This window comes from Ptychodera flava, chromosome 5 (genome assembly GCF_041260155.1).
Source record: "Ptychodera flava strain L36383 chromosome 5, AS_Pfla_20210202, whole genome shotgun sequence".
NCBI classification, from domain to species: Eukaryota; Metazoa; Hemichordata; class Enteropneusta; family Ptychoderidae; genus Ptychodera; species Ptychodera flava.
In genome coordinates this window covers 16711259-16727966 of record NC_091932.1, presented here as the reverse complement: position 1 = coordinate 16727966, position 16708 = coordinate 16711259, and the positions used below count along the sequence as shown (strand labels likewise).

The 16708-nt window shown below is 39.8% G+C and overlaps 1 protein-coding gene across 1 annotated transcript in view; it reads right to left on the bottom strand.

Moving 5' to 3' along the window:
• Positions 1-1207: 1207 nt before the first annotated feature.
• The window catches only part of LOC139133149 (short transient receptor potential channel 7-like), a 32416-nt gene continuing 16915 nt past the window's right edge, over positions 1208-16708 (bottom strand). Inside the window, exons 5-10 of the mRNA XM_070699576.1 lie at positions 11003-11145; positions 8765-9420; positions 4142-4340; positions 3422-3583; positions 3003-3035; positions 1208-2726 (exon numbers count right to left, since the gene is read on the bottom strand). Of these exons, the coding sequence (XP_070555677.1) occupies positions 2223-2726; positions 3003-3035; positions 3422-3583; positions 4142-4340; positions 8765-9420; positions 11003-11145 (1697 nt within the window). The 3' untranslated portion in view covers positions 1208-2222. The remainder of the gene's footprint in view (positions 2727-3002; positions 3036-3421; positions 3584-4141; positions 4341-8764; positions 9421-11002; positions 11146-16708) is intronic.

The window sequence follows — 16708 nt, the reverse complement described above, 5'->3', positions numbered from 1 at the left end:
ATATATATATATATGCGTGTCGGGCTCATAGAACTTTCTTTCCAACAGGCAGGGCCCTGAAAAGTGTGGCAATCGTTGTAGGGGACGGGGGAAAGCTGAAAAAACTGGACGAAATATTTTCTCTTCCGCCCCCTGCCGTTAATTTGGCTCGTCGTCTAACTAACGTACTGAAAACCCTGCGAACCACAGTCGCTATAATTGGAGGGAAAACAATCGGCATTTACGTCTCCAGTCCGGAGAAGTATCGTCGCTGCTGTCGGAAATGACGAACGCTCGTCGCTTCCTCGGCGCGACTTGTTGACTGTCCTGGCAGCGTTGATCGTGATTTTGAACTTGCAACCCGTCAATATTGCTTCAGAAAACATCCCAGTTGCCGCAGAGGGCATTGTACTCTTGTCATGGGTCATCGACTATGCTTATCATGTTGTTGGTGGACATCGCCTTCGACTGATGCTCTTTTGATCACATAGACGACAAAAAATGTCGGCAACGGAGCAGCGAAGCGTCACCTTAACGTATCAAAATGTCAGTGGTGAGGAAATTAAACGCTTCATCACAACCAACGACGGAAAAAACAAAAAGTTATAAAAATCGACAGCATTTTGTTTTTACATATGTATTTTAATACTTAATATTTCCTTATGCTTCAGAACCTACCCACTTTTGCGTTTCAAGAATTTGAAAAACAGTGCTCCACAGCTGATTTTGTTTGTTCACCTGAAAGTAGTCCGGGTCCCGCATGTACCATATGTGGAAGTACATAGATTTATCGTAGTCGTATACCGATAGTGTGTCGCATACTGAAGGGATAACTGGAACTATGTAAGTGATTAGTTGTATTTACTCTAAGACTCAGCCCGGGTTCGGCTAGAATATCGCGTCACTGCTAAAGCAAAGTCGAGGAGGCCATCGAGGCATAAGTGGGCGTCCACAGTACAGAACGAAAGGGAGCGCCATCATGCAGCCGACATTTTTAGCTGAAGGGTCATTCAATGCATAGAGCTCTCCCCTGTGGAACTTCAATTTTGTAGACTTGATATGATATCAAATTTTGAAAACTGTTAGCACACCAGTTCAACGCGATATCAAAATTGCTTTTAAAAGTGGATTGTTCCTCTTTCTGATTAGTATGTATGTATGTATGTATGTATGTATGTATGTATGTATGTATGTATGTATGTATGTATGTATGTATGTATGTATGTATGTATGTTTGTACCATGTACTTACTTGAGGTATCTATATCTGTATGTGTGTGTGTGTGTGTGTGTGTGTGTGTGTGTGTGTGTGTAAGTGTGCAAAGTTATGTACCTCAGTTTGTTTACAGAACGATTTCCTTGAATATGCTATTCTTTGTTTACTTTACTAAGATATAATAAAGAAAGCGTTTGAAGGAAATAGTAAATTACAAGTTATGTGACCTGACCCTCTGTTCAAATCGAATTTACAGCGATACACCAACAGCGACATCCCTACAACGTATATCTGGCGTCCCAGTACAATAAAAGGATCGGGTCGAGACATTAATTAGGTTTTTTAAAATGCAAGGACATAGTCCCCATAAAGGTTCCCGAATGAAAGTTCTGGGGAACCGACACCTCTAGTACTTATAATCCAAAATGGCCGCTGAATCCGCGTGACCTTATAAAACGCAGTGTTGCCATCAAGGTTGTAGGTTCCGGTCTTTTGCTTTGAATTGGCCGATTTTACTCTTAAAACGTCGTGTACTAGATCGATATTGCAACAGCGCTTTTGGGTGTCTCAGTCAAATGTGTTGTCCACGCCACCCAGCGGAAGGATACAACGTGCCCAGGGGTGAGGGGAAGTGCTATCTCCTTTCGACAAATAGGAAAACGGGAAAATGATCAATCTGGTACAGTGTTCTTATAAAGGATAATAAAGAAAACAACTCCAGAATCCAAACACAGTATGGTGTCATTTTCAACTTGTCACTGAGTTTCTGAATATCTGCGACTACCCGATTTCTGTGTCAGAGCGGCCATTTTAGATCATACTTGTTTGTAGGGCGCTTCGTAAGATTGTTTCTGTGTCAATTCAAGTCTATAGAAGTAGCCTAGTAGCCATAAGGGAAGTCTGCATTGGTAAGTGAGATGAAACTGATATGATTGGGTAAAGTAGAGACCAAAATTGAATTGAGAAGGGTCCAAAAATAAATCTACTTTGGAGAAGTACAGAACAGGGTCAGGTAATACATGGCGACGTTACACGTTGGTGGCGCCATTGCTTCTATTCAAATTCTCGCAACTGTCAGTGGCGGAAGGATCTTTGACCTCGGAGAAACTTCGTTCATCTAAACTATTTTCCTCGCTGTCAATAAACGAAAACTCGGCGAGGGGACATTGGCTAGTTGCAGCGTGTTCATCGATGAAATTTTCCGGTCGAATTGGTAAACGTGGGAGTGAGCGTTCCCGTTCCTCGATCGCCCTCAACATCATCTGCAAGAACTCGCTACCTTGTGGCCGCTGCACACTACGTTTCTCGGCTTTCCTCGATAGAGATTCGTCAGAGTTGCCGTCGGCCATATTCTGGTGCACGTCAGCTAAGGTGTTGCTGATCGAGAGAAGCGTTTCAAACATGTCGTATTTTATACCGGACATGCTGCTCTTGAGCTGTACCATCAAAATGTCATTACAGAAGTCTCTTTGATTGAAAATAGCCGTCTTCTTGTCGAAGAAATAACGGTGAACTAATTCTTTAGCGAGAGTCTGTAATAATGTACAGAAAAAAAAGATCTTACAGTCTGTCGGATCTTCCATGCAAATGTGGAAAGCTAAGTATGTTTTTTGTCCAATACATAAACATGGAAGAAGACCCAACTGTGGGAAATGTAAATTATGAAATATATGTTGCGTCCGTAAGTTTTGGCTTGATTTCTTTATATCGGTATGCAAATATTATGCTTGTTGTAGATAATAATAACGATGTTTCGATCATAAGGCCTATAGACCGATTTTTCTTTCTTAAACGACGGATTATCTTACCGTGTATTTTCGATCCATTTCTGATATTTCTATCTGCAGGAAAAAGACATAAGCTTAACTCTTAGCACATTTCCTAATTTAAATTTATTAACGTACTAGTAACTTGCTGTATCTAAGAGGTGAAATATGTTATTAAACTATACATACATACATACATACATACATACATACATACATACATACATACATACATACATACATACATACATACATACATACATACATACATACATACATACATACATACAACAAATGCACAGACAGGCAATACAACAATACAACACAATAATACATATGTGCTTACTAACAACTACGTATACACGTATTGATATATATATATATATATATATATATATATATATATATATATATATATATATATATATATATATATATATACCTATTTTATACAGACATACCTGCATTGAACGTCTCTGTTTTTCACGGTCCTTCCTCGAACAAGATTTAAACCAGCTTAGCTGAGGTAAGAGATTGAAAGGGGGCGCTAAAGCAGACGATTCCTCATAATAACTCATCCATAGATTGGTCCTTGAGTATTTCCACTGGATATCGGCATCTCCCTATCATGGTAGTGCAAGTTATATTGAAAATTTCAATCGGTCAGAAAAACGACGGGAAAATCAGACACCTGCAACAGCTGCATAGTCAAACGCAAAAGCCAATAGCGGGTATGACAAAAATACAACATATATGTTCACAACAAGACGTTAATGGGCAAATGTAAGAAATATACCATCCCCGGTATGCACTTTTCTAAGATAACACAGCCATATATGGAAATCACAACTGCACATTTTCATACATGCCATGCAATTAGAAACCATTTCAATATTACCATAGCAACGTGAAATATCTGCTGTTTTAGACAGACGTATCCACATCTGTTGAGACTGCAATAATGCGGAAATCAAGTTTGCACTAATTCGAATAAAATCAAAAGTATAAGAATTTTGTAATATCATATTGACCCCCCCCCCCCCCGCCAAGAGTATGTGTGCTGTAATCATCTGTGGTGCTGCTGCGTGCTGTTCTTTCACTTTAAATTCTTTAAGGTTGAGCCAATCACGCCCTCATCGGCAATTAATTGTTTTCACGTCGCCATACAATGCCATACATACCTCAATTTTGTTGTAGGTGTTGCTCATCATAGCTATCAGAATGTTCAGCAGCGCCACGATGGCGATCACGTGATACACCGCAAAGAGGCAATAGCCGATGAACTCTGTGACCCAGTGGTCGGCGACGACCACGTCCAGACTTCTCAGGTCGGTCATTCCGAACAAAGTCCAGAATAATGTCATCAGGGAGGATTGGAAACTGGTGAGTACAAAAATCCGAAGAATATTTTTCAAACTACAATCGCAAAGTCTGATGTTAGCTGCTCTTCTTTACAGCATATGGCTATACTGGTTATGTGCCTTCTAACACATTCAGACTCTGCACATATAGGCCTGTCAATGTAGTGACGTGATATACAATTCTGGTTTAGATATTAACCAGTGACTGTCATGACAATGGCTTGAAAACAGGCCGATTAATTTCAAGTGCTTGAATGGTTTAAACTAAAACCATGCTCAAAAAGTTGCCACTTGCGGTTGGCTTAAAGATGAGCCAATGAATTTGTCGGTATATAAACAAACCAACGATGCCAGTGGCTCAAATTTAAACCAATAAATTATATTATGACGAGCTTTAAAAAGAAGCCATTCGGCTTAAATTTATACAATGACGGGCTTGATAATAAGCCAACAATGTATTGGTATGAATACACGCCATTCATACTCTGTGTGGTGGCGTGACTTCAAACCACAAAAATCTTAGTGGATTTCGGGCAAACCGAAATATTTCAAACATATACACACTGGTTCACCCGCAAGCCACCTACAAACCAAGTGGTTATATTTCAAGCCAGAAGAATTTGCAGACCGGTGTAGTTATTATCCATGAATGGAGCACTGGGACGTCACCTGCGCATGTCTCTTTTTTCAAATTACACAGTAGATAATTATTTCACTCACCAGATAGTGGTGCTTCTATTCAGAAAAGGTATGCACTGCAAGGCAAATTATGACTCTAGCAAAACAGATAGGAATCCTGCCTACTTTTGACGAAAATGCTGGACTTCTAACGAAGGAACAGGCGGAACCAGCCCCCCCCCCTCCCTGAGGCAGACGGCCATTGCCTCCCTGCTATCAAAACCCAAACCCATGTATGTATCCATGCAATGATAGTAGATCGTGGCATATAATTTATCAGTCGTGACAACATAATTGAAAAGTGAGCTAGTAGCGTCTTATTCCGTGTATTGCTCCATAACCTGTCAAAACTCTTCAAAATACCATACGTCAACATATCCTGAGAGATTCCGCCGTTTTATATTCTCATCGATAATCTAATTAGACACTTGTACTTTTCCTGAGCTTAACTGAAAAATATGAGGCAATTTTTAAGAAAATTAAGCATTCTCAATCTTAATGGGTTTTTTTAATAAAATGTGTCTGATCAAAATGATCTAATCACTGTACATGTATGTCATGGCAATCACTGAACGCAAAAAGCTACAAAAGAAAGCCATCGTTATTTATGGATTTTTGGTCGGAATTGAAAAAAAAAAGATTGATAAAATGTTGAAAGGGGTAATTCAAACTTGGCGTGAAGGGAGCTCAACAAATATTTTTCACTCGTGAAAATCAAACACTCACATGCAATTTGCCATGGGTCGGCTGGACTCAGTCCGTGATGCAATGATCTCGTATGCAATTATTAACCCTGGACCAAAACTTATCGTCGGTTTGCGAGAAATTATGCCCTGAACTTTACTGATACTCATCGATTTCTGTCCGCACTTGCGTACTGCCCGCGTATCGACTACACCGCAGGATATCGGTGACATCAGTTTTGTAGTTGAGCTGGAAAGATTTGGTGCAAGCCTGCACCATGTCTGATGCAACCCCGTAATAGTCATACTTTCAACATTACTAAAAGCTACATATATCATCCATGGTTAACTTGAGAGGTCAAATTCCAGTCAAACTGCACCATAATTATGGATGATACAAATAACAATAAGCCCACTGGCATTTTTTAAAGATACAATGGAAAATTCATGACGTAATACAGCTAGAATACTCTACATCAGTCATACGTTGTGTAATACTATTGGTCCTCTGCTATTATTGAAATGTACTGTACACTATTGATGCAACTTGTAAAAAACAGTAAAATAATAGTCAGAAGATAATGATAATTGTGAGGTTAGTTAGTTGAAAAGTTATTTCTGAATTTGAAAGAAGCGAACAGATAAAACATGTAACATCATGGAAAACGTCCATAGTTAGAAAGTTAAAGCCTTATTTGTTCTCATCCGTTTCTTTTTTGCCTTGATTTTTATAGGACTCTTATAGCTTTGGAGAAGAAGTTTTCACGTTTGAGAAAATCATTGACGCTGCCAGTTGTGTGACTTCAAAGAAAGCGGTCGAATGTAATGGTATCAACTGCCAGCTGAGACACGTTCAGCCCCAAATATCAACACTTAAACAAACAACATCAAGACAAAGTTAAAGGCTCGCTTCTTTGGGAGAGATTATATGTAACATTTTTGTTAAGGTAGTATGCGCCTCGAAAGTGAAAGACTTAATCGTTCTTCAAACGCTCTTCAGTGAATCTTTTAACCATTCTTTCAAAATTAAGAATAAAAATCGGGGGTCACCGTGCAAATTATAGTCTAGAAAAACAAATTACTCAAGATTTACCGATATTTGAAATTCAAAATGGCCGCCATCCCTGTGTTAACTCTATGGAAAAAATAAAATTTTCGATTTTCGAAAAACTAAGAGGGTGAAAAGTTTATTATACAAGAGATTTATAATGAGTCCCCACAAGTGGTAGATCAGAAAAGAATTGTAAAAAAACTTGAGAGTCAGAATATCCGTCCCTGAGGCGCATACTACCGTAAGCACCAGTGCTGTGAACAGCTTCTGAAGGACACTAGGCGCTACATAAATTATTTATCCTATCCCATCCAATTCGGAATAGCTCAAACGCCATTAGTACATGCGCATGCCACGTATGTCGAATGTCCCGCGCCCCACTATACTTGAAGTAATAAGTCACCTTCTAGGGGTAGAACGCGCCTCGGGAACAGATATTCGAACTCTAAGACTTTTACCATTCTTTTCTGCTCTACCACTTGTGGCGGGCTTATTTAAAGCTGTTGTTGTAGGTTTATCGTCTTAGTTTTCCGAAAATCGAAAATGTTATTTTTCCACGTAGAGTTAACACAACCATGGCGGCCATTTTGAATTTCAAATATCGGTAAATGTTAGGTAATTTGTTTCTCTAGTACCAAACTTTGCACGGTGACCCCTGACTTTTTGTTCTCCATTTGGTAAGAGTATGTTTGAACGTTTCATTGAGTAAAGTATGAGCAAAGGTTTAAGTCTTTCACGTTCAAGGCCCATACTTTATGCTATCTTTTCAAATTATCTCGGTTAATATTTTTGATTCACATGAGCAAATATGTTGTTCCTCTCATAGAAAAATGCTAAATCGTCAGTCGTAACATCTTAACTCCCTTTATTGAATGGATTATCAAATGAACGATAAATAAACTTAAATAAATAACTTGTCAAAGATGAAAATTCATTATTTATAGTATGTAAATCTTGTTTTCAGATACTGTCAACAATGCTATTTATGGGTTTCCACATGCACAGGGACTTGTACATCTCACGGACAAGAGAACAGGTTATATTGCTTCACAGATTAAATTTTCATTTTAATACATACCTCTGATCGGCATAGTTCACAATAAGAAAAATCTGTAAATAGGACTAAAAAACTTAAATTTCAATACTTAATACTGCTTGGAATTTTTTAAGTGTATTGTAGTAAGGCCATCCAGAGACAAGGTCAGAGATGGTTCTAAAAGAATGTGTTTTTGGAATTATTCTATGGTAAATTCAGCTGATCATCTTTGAAATTGTTATTTTGAGATGTTCAAACCTTGAATACCGATATGTCATCTTTCGTCAGATCATGTGCATTTATTTTATCACCAGAATTATGCTCACTTCCCGAAGCATAAACATTTGAACATATGTACAAGTATCATGTCCTAACCGATTATGGTTATATATTGTACGTCATTTTAATACACGCGCAGTTAAAGGACTCTGTTCATTAATTTGCTGTTGGAAAAACGCCTACTAAAATAAGGAGTGCAAAAAAAGTTGCAAGAAATCAGAGAGTGGAAAAAAATAATGCACAATGGATCAGATGCTACCTCATCAATCTTCCAGGACCCCCCCCCCCACCCCCCGCAGGATATCAAATGGTCCACCTTAAAGATTTTCTGTCGTGATGGCTGTGTAGGTAGGAAAAGAGGTTACTCAATTTTTCAACGTTTTATGGGAATTCCTCCAAACAACAGGCATAAGTGATAATGGCTTCCTGTATTCAAGTTTCACTCTTGTATCCATGGATTTCTTTCTTTGAATGCTTTTCTGTTGGTTGAAATTGCGTCTCTGTTTTATATCTATAACAATCAGTGCAAATTCAAGCTCCTTCGCCTCGGTTCCCTCGTGATTCTTTCTCTGACTCCCAGCAACCCCTGATCTCTCTCTCTCTCTCTCTCTCTCTCTCTCTCTCTCTCTTCTCTCTCTCTCTCTCTCTCTCTCTCTCTCTCTCTCTCTCTCTCTCTCTCTCTCTCTCTCTCTCTCTCTCTCTCTCTCCATACTTACTTGTTATAGGGCAATCTACAGTGGCGATGATTGGCAGTGTGCGAGACGCACTCTTTGAACATGTCGTCAGCATACAGATGATACAGTTCCGTCAACCCGACAGCGAAAGCCACCAAAATTAGAATGAAGATTGTCATGAATTTCATGATGTCTCCTCCCATTCTGCCGAACGATATTTGCATCGGTCCCACTTTTAGATGAACGACCGTCATACGAACGATTCTCAAGAAACTGAAGACCTTGGCGATGGCCAGAAATGCCTTCGATATCAACACGGGATGCCCCGGAGGGAACGCGCTCATTTTCAGTTGCCCTGTGTATTGAGGGCGCCCTCGCCTGAATTTGTCGTCGGCACGACCGGCGGCTCTTGTCCTCGCAGCCGAAGCGACCGCTCGACGGTTTCGTTGTTGACCAGTTGCGGAAGACGGCTGATTTTCAAAATATCTCTGCAATTTGGTATCGAGGTAGCTGTCCTTTTCAACCATGAGGTCCAACTTCCGGTTGATTTCTTTCAAGTAAACATCGACTGAACCTTCTGTATCAGTCTCGTTCGGAAAGTTGTAGAAGCTTCCCAGAGAAGAATTGCTAATGTTCAACTGTAAACTCGAGTTTGATCGTGCCATAAATAGCTCAACACTTTCATCTCCATTATACATCTGTATATAAAAAACGAAAACGACTTATAATAACTGGCATAGTTCTGAACAGACCTTGAATAAATTAAGAGTTGCAAAATGTACGCACTGCTGTACATGCGAAGTATTTGATTCTCCCTGACGGTCGTTTCAGAACCTCTCTCTCTCTCTCTCTCTCTCTCTCTCTCTCTCTCTCTCTCTCTCTCTCCAATATATTTCGATGTATTGTACGTCCGGAGACAATGCAGGAATTATCCAATTGACCAATCAGCAAACTTTTTGGTTACTATGGCTACCAGCCGGTGACTTGACGTCACGTTTCCCGTTTCTCTCTGCATGATGAATTTGAAGTCGTAAAGAATAAATGCATGTTTGATACATTCCAGAGAATGCCGCTAACGCCCACTGGATATTTGTCATATAGGAGTGCCAGATCGTACGCACGTTGGACATTTTACGGTCTAAATGTTATATGTGCACAGTTTAAGTATACTATTATGTACGCCGTACAGGCTATACTCTGACAAACACACATGTACACCATTCATTACATTCCACGTTTGAAATTTTAGAGTTCGACATTGGACAACCGGCCACACGAAGTGAACTTCATGTCATACATTTCTGACATTTTCGCCATTACCGGGTCAATTAGATGTCGAGTTTGCCAGACACCTCAATGAGCTACAAGTATACCGCAGGTATTTTATGGACACGTTCACGACTCTTGCATATCTACAGTCTTGCATCGTAAATGTTCATTCTACAATTCAGATCTGCACTCTTCGTTTTCGGTCTACAGTCTTGAAACTTCACAGTTCGACAAATGAAAGGAATTTTTGATCGGCTGCATGGTTAATATTTAGACACCAACAGTTTTACTAACTATTGCCAAAATCTCGACGTCAGGACATATTGCCTGACGCATATACACGTCAATTTGTTTCGCGAAACAATCTAATATGGCCACTGCAAACGATTTTACTTTATCACGTTCAGTTAAGCACTGTTACTTAACATTTCCAAACTGATCGCATGTTTGGACAAACACGGAACACAGACAGGGTCCCCAACATCTACACAATTTCGTAATAAGTTAAACCACCAGCTGGCAACTTGTTTTTAACCCCCCCCCCCCCCCCCGTAGTAGCCCGCCATAGCTCATATTAACATTTGCACTCAGTGTGCCGGACAATTAACAGCTTTTGAATCTCACGCACTGTTGTTTACAGTAAGACTTTCTAAATACAAAAGTAGGTCCAGAATTCGACGTGTTCATCCAAATATGCGCACCGGGCCGGGGGGTGATGGGTAAAAAATTGCACAGAAGTGAGGGCGCTTTTCCCCTTAGCTTTACACAGGCACGTGAATCTTGGTTTATGATACACTAGGTTACATCACTCTGATACATACGGCGCAGCCTGTCTATTAGAGACACCCCAGGAAGAAAATTCTATTTAATGTATGATAGTCTCAGAAAACAAATTATAGAAGGCACTTCATATCAGTGGTGATGACTGGCACAGAGGTTAAATTGCCTCATTCTACTGTCTATGAATTGATAAACATCTGTCTATGAATTGATAAACATGTTATACGTTACCCTATAAGCTGCCACGCAGCGAAGAATTATCCAGCCCCAGAAGAATAATAAGGTGGCTAAGTCGAAGAGCTTTGAACGAGGATTATGTTTAAACCAATGTAGTCCAGACGTGACCAAGGGAACGGCACATTGAACGCTGTAAGCTGTAGGCAGAAATAAAAAGAACATATTAGCCAGTAGTTCTGTCGCAGTGCAACACGTTACCGCCCTCAACTCTCCCGCAATTTTTATACAGGAAGAGAACGAGGCCAGAGATACGGATTGCCTACGTTGTGAAAGGTGAATTTACAGATGAGATGCAAGACGAGTTGATAGATCATAGAATGGCTTTAACTTGGGTACTTCATCGCTACAATAGAAAACTAACCCAGTCTAATAGGTTATAGGTAACCTCAAAGGGTCTGGCCTTGTTAGATTATAAGTCGCTGTAATTTATGAAATTTTTTTGAAACCTGATTTGGAAAATAGCGAATGAAAACCCTTGCTTCATATAAGAAAAGTTGCTAGGGGATCATTCGTTTTTACGGGGAGGGAGTCGACGTAACTTAAGCTACACATGAAATGCCGAAGCGACCCTTCCCCCACCTCCAAATTATTTTTTTTAATTTTACTCCAAATTCATCAATTGTAAATTGTAGATCCCCTACATTTTTATCTGATTTAATTAACCCTTTGCACTCTGAAATGGCCCTGGGGTGAAAAACAGTTACCCTTCAGAAGTGTTTGCAAGGAAAAGAGTGACCGTACACAATTTTCATGCGGTGACCCTGCCCCTGCTTATCACAGTCTGTATCAATATTATCTTAATTGACATATAATTTCTTATTTGATCTTTCAAAGAATACTTATTAACCTTTACAAATAATCACTTTGGTTAAATTCCAATATCATATTTGTTGTTCACATCTGCTCTTTCAAACACCCTATTCTCATCACGTACATTTATATCAATTGTTACACATTTATGAAAGCATATATTTGGCTAAGTCTTGTTTAGTAAAAAATATTCAACATAGTTTCCTCATGGACCACAATATATAGAGAATCAATATTTCGGTGAAATTCCAAAATCAAATTTCTTGTACACACATGCACTTGTACCACTCTCGTATAATCAGGTACATTAACATCAATAATCAAGCGTCTATAAATACAAAGATTAAGCTTAGTTTTATTCATAGTTTCCTAATAGACTACAATATATAGTGAATCAACATTTTGGTGAAATTCCAACATCAAATTTCTTGCACACATATTCACTTGTAACCACCCTAGTCTAATCGAGTGCATTAATATCAATAACAAAGTGCCTATAAATATACAAATTTAGCTAATTTTATATTGGAAAACTATTATTCACAGTTTCCTCATAGACTATAATGTATAGTGAATCAACATTTCGGTGAAATTCAAAAATCAGATTTCTTCGACAAATGTGCACATGTAACCTCCATTGTCTGATCAAGTACATTAATATAAATTATCCAACGTCTGTAAATACACAAATTTAGCTAGTTTTATATTAGAAAAACTCACTCATTGTTTTCTCATGGGCTTACATATATAGTTTGTCAACATTTTTGGTCAAATTTTAAATTCAAATGTCTTATACCAGTTGTACTTGTAACCATCCTATTCTTACCAAGTACATTTAATTATCAAACTTCTATAAATGCACAGATATCGCTAGTTTTGTATTGGAAAAATGTTCATAATTTTCCCATACTCTATCACGTAAAGTGAATCAAACATTTTTGATGGAATCAAAAAATCAAATTTCTTGTGCACACATGTGTTTTTTTGCCTTCCACTTTAAGCAAAGTACATGCAAACATATATAAATGTACAGATTAAGCTTTACTTTGAAGGGGAAAATTGTTAATAGTTTCCCAATAGATTTCAATGTATTATGGTTTGATATTTTTGGGTGAAGCCACATCTTGCCTCCTTATAGTTGTGATATATAATTGCGCAAAAATGATGACTCTCCCAAGAAGGCATGCGTGAAATGTCATGACCCATCAACAATGCTTAATAATAATAGTGACAGCCCCCACCGATCATTGATTGTAAAATCTGACCCCCCAAACGATTTTGTAAACGTCATCCCCCTGATTTCAACTGGACTCATCCCCCTCCATAAAAAACTAACGCTCCCTAAAACCATATTTGAAAGCGGTGTAGTATAGTTATGTGGTGCAGCTATCGCGGGATCCGGCTGAACGTTCATACATGCGCAGATAAAACTCGGCGAAGACAGCGTACTATCCTCATACGGTCATCAACACCATTATTGCTGAAATGACGTTTTTACAAAATCACAGACTTGAACCAAGTCTAGGGAAAAAAAAGAAATCCCCAAAAAAGCGTATCATTGCATCGTTTTCGCAAAATGATAAGGAATTTAAAACAATATCCAGGTCGTAGAATTAGTTTTTCGCTTTATACTATTACATCCTTTCCAAAGGAGGTTTTGGCCTCAAGGGACTTTATCAAGATAAGTTATGCTATGACGTTATCCCACGATATCAGCGCTTGGTTGGGACGTATTGCCACGAGTGAGGGTGCGAGCCGCATCACACGAGTCGAAGACGAGTGTGATGCGGCGTGCACCCTCACGAGTGGCAATACGTCCCAACAAAGCGCTGATATCGTGGGATAACCGATTTATCATATGCCCATGACCGTATATTTATGTAAAAGGTAATTAAAAATAAAGAAATTTTATTAGTTTTTGTCAGTCTTTCGAAGGGACTATGTTTTTATATTCTGCCGCTGGTCTGAGTGCATTGATACATGTTTGTTTACAACAGCTGATCAAGTCGTCGATCGCATCGTGTCGAGTGTATACGGTCTAAACAGGATTATTTCAGCGCAATTTACCGCAGTTCAGAAAAGGAATGGAGCCAATTTACTAATTCTGGTCACCGTCCCGGTGTTCTGGTGGATAATTATTACACGGACAATATTGTAAGTTTGAATTCACTTTAATTACTCTTGCTGAAACATGGCTGACGTGAACACGAACGACGAAGTGGCGCGAAATACAACAGATTGTAAACATCAACTTTATCACATATATTTTCTACAACAACCTGTCCTGTAACTCTCTTTAGATCTGAAATAAAGGAATGTTAAATTCATATGTAATAGTAATATGTTTCGTTTTATATTGGTAAATTTTGATTGAAGTGAAAAAGATGGATTTGATCGTTAAATGCAAGATGAAATCAAATTCAATCATGACCAAAAATCATTCCAAACAAATCATCAGAAATTGTCAATCTTGAAAATTGCTGAACACATAGCATGTATAAGTTCTACTCCTGGAATTGTCCGAGCTAGACGTGTCATAAATGACTGCCCTACGACGTTTTCTTGGTGGAGACTTTGGCTGACAATTACCAGTCGATACGTTGATCGTGAAAGAGCCGCCGTAGATGACCGCGCCACTGAAAATGCCAGCTGTTGCCGCAGCCTGCGTTGGAAAGTATTTCCGCTGACGATGTTGTTACGACGTGAGGCGGGGTGGTGAGACGAGGGCCTGGTGTGTAGTGTGATAGTTGAGAGGTATTTGAGTTGCAGAGCACATTCGACATTTCTTGTTGTTGTTCAAGCGATGGTATTGCGTAATTGTTGACGCTCTGTACATTGCTGTGACCGGAGAGCTGCTGGACTCACGTTGGTGGAACACCGGCGTGAAGGAGGTTAGTGATGGCCGTTTTCCTCATACTGTGATTTGTTTTCTTGCCAGCAATGCCTGCTTTACTGGTCATTGATCTTACAACACTGGCAAGTCTATTCTGCCCCATCGGAATTTTTTTGTACCAGATGTCGTTCACGGGAACGTAGTTGATGGCGAGGTAAAACGGACTTTCTGGTGTGCTCATTTCCGTTGGTCGGCGAACTGGCGGTACGTTTCGATCGGACACGAATCCTTGTTGTCGGGAGTCGCAAATATCTTTGGATTGAAAGGTCTTGTTGGACCACCTGCCTGACCCCATCGTGTTTTAGTTTCCTCTCTCATTAAATTCAAGATATTCCAGCCCTCCTGCAGTTGTTTTGAGCACAATATCTCCCCACTTCAACTGTCTGTTTTCTTGTCCGCCGCGAAACCCAAGCCTCTTCTTGTTGTTTGTCCACACGGCATTGAACAGAGACTCGGGGGTTGATCTTCCGATGATACCTTGCTCAGTAAGTATTTTTATCATACACCTGTACATTCACGTGCCTGTGTAATGCTATGGGAGAAAGCGCCCTCAGAACCGTGCATTTTTTTTACGTATCACGCCCCGGCCCGGTGCCCAAATATGGGCAATCGCGTGCATTTCTGAACTATTTCGATTCTGGTTACTACGCGCGTTGCTATCTGCAAACGTTCCATCGTACACAAGGCCAGCGCGAGATATAGGAAAACGTCTGCTCACTCAGATCGTAGTTGCGCGTGGCGACAGTGGGGCCGTGCAGGTGACATCGGCTTTTATTTCTAAATTCTAGTGAAATCCTGTGTATAGTAAGTGCGTGCCTGTTCAGTAAAAATTACCAGAAACTGACAACACGCTTTTGTCCTCCATACACCTCGATTTCAGCCTTGGTCTCTGTTGGTCACGTACAGTACGGATGTTGCTTTGCGCGTTCTAGAATTCTGCAGGTAAACAAATGACGTCATTATGTATGTCAATCCGCGACGGGAAGCGGTCATCGTATTTCTGAAAAACTTACACAAATGGCGATGAATCTTTGATATCGCACGCATTTTTATCTCCTAAACAATGTTGAATATTATGTAAACTACATATTTACCATTTCATAAGGTATATGATAAAACCTTTACGGCCCTGATACGGCTTTTGCGGCCCTTGGTCGTACGGCGTACGGGCCCTCGCACGGTCGGGCCCTTCCGCCGTACGACTTTGGGCCGCAAAAGCCGTATCAGGGCCGTAAAGATTATTATTTCTTTGTCGGTCAGCCGTTCGGCAGCATTTGGTTTATTACCTTTTCCCTGCTTTTTCAGAGAAACACGTTTGGCTGCAAGACATTTACGCGTTTTTTTCAAATTCCTTGTCACGGATGATCGAATGTCCGTAACCACTGTCTTGCAGGAAGCGGTCGATACCTGACTGGTAGTTAGTCAGAGTGTCCGGTTCATATACACTCTTATCTTTTTGCCTTGCTCTGGGAAAGTAGGATGCCAAGTATTCATCGAGTTCGGCTGGCGAAATATCAGAGATTGGACAGTTTTCAGTTGGTCGCATTGCTTTCAACCATAGCTCGAACTGCTTTACCAATGTGTTGGTATTTCGAACGGTATTTCGTTTCTTTTGTTGTTCAATGAACTCGGCTTGGTCGAGGCAGAATAATCAACATACCGTTGCTGGTCAGTTGCTGCAGTGGTAGACTTGGCTCGGGAGGCAAATTCTGAAATATTTCTTCGTCAGATGGCATTTGAGAGAGGAGGAACAGCTCTTGCAGATTTTCGTCGGTAGACATATTGAAAAGCAGCATTGCGTTGCCAGGGAAATATTTTTTGCGGGATAGTTTTCTACACAAATTTTGTTATTTTCTAGAAAGTTGCATCGAAAAATAAATATTTTCCATTCAGATCAACATTACAACGAATCTTTTTTAATGGTTACTATGATTTTAAACAGTTTATTAGTTAAAGATCTCTTTTTTGGGGAGGAAAATGTTCCAGCGTCGGCGATC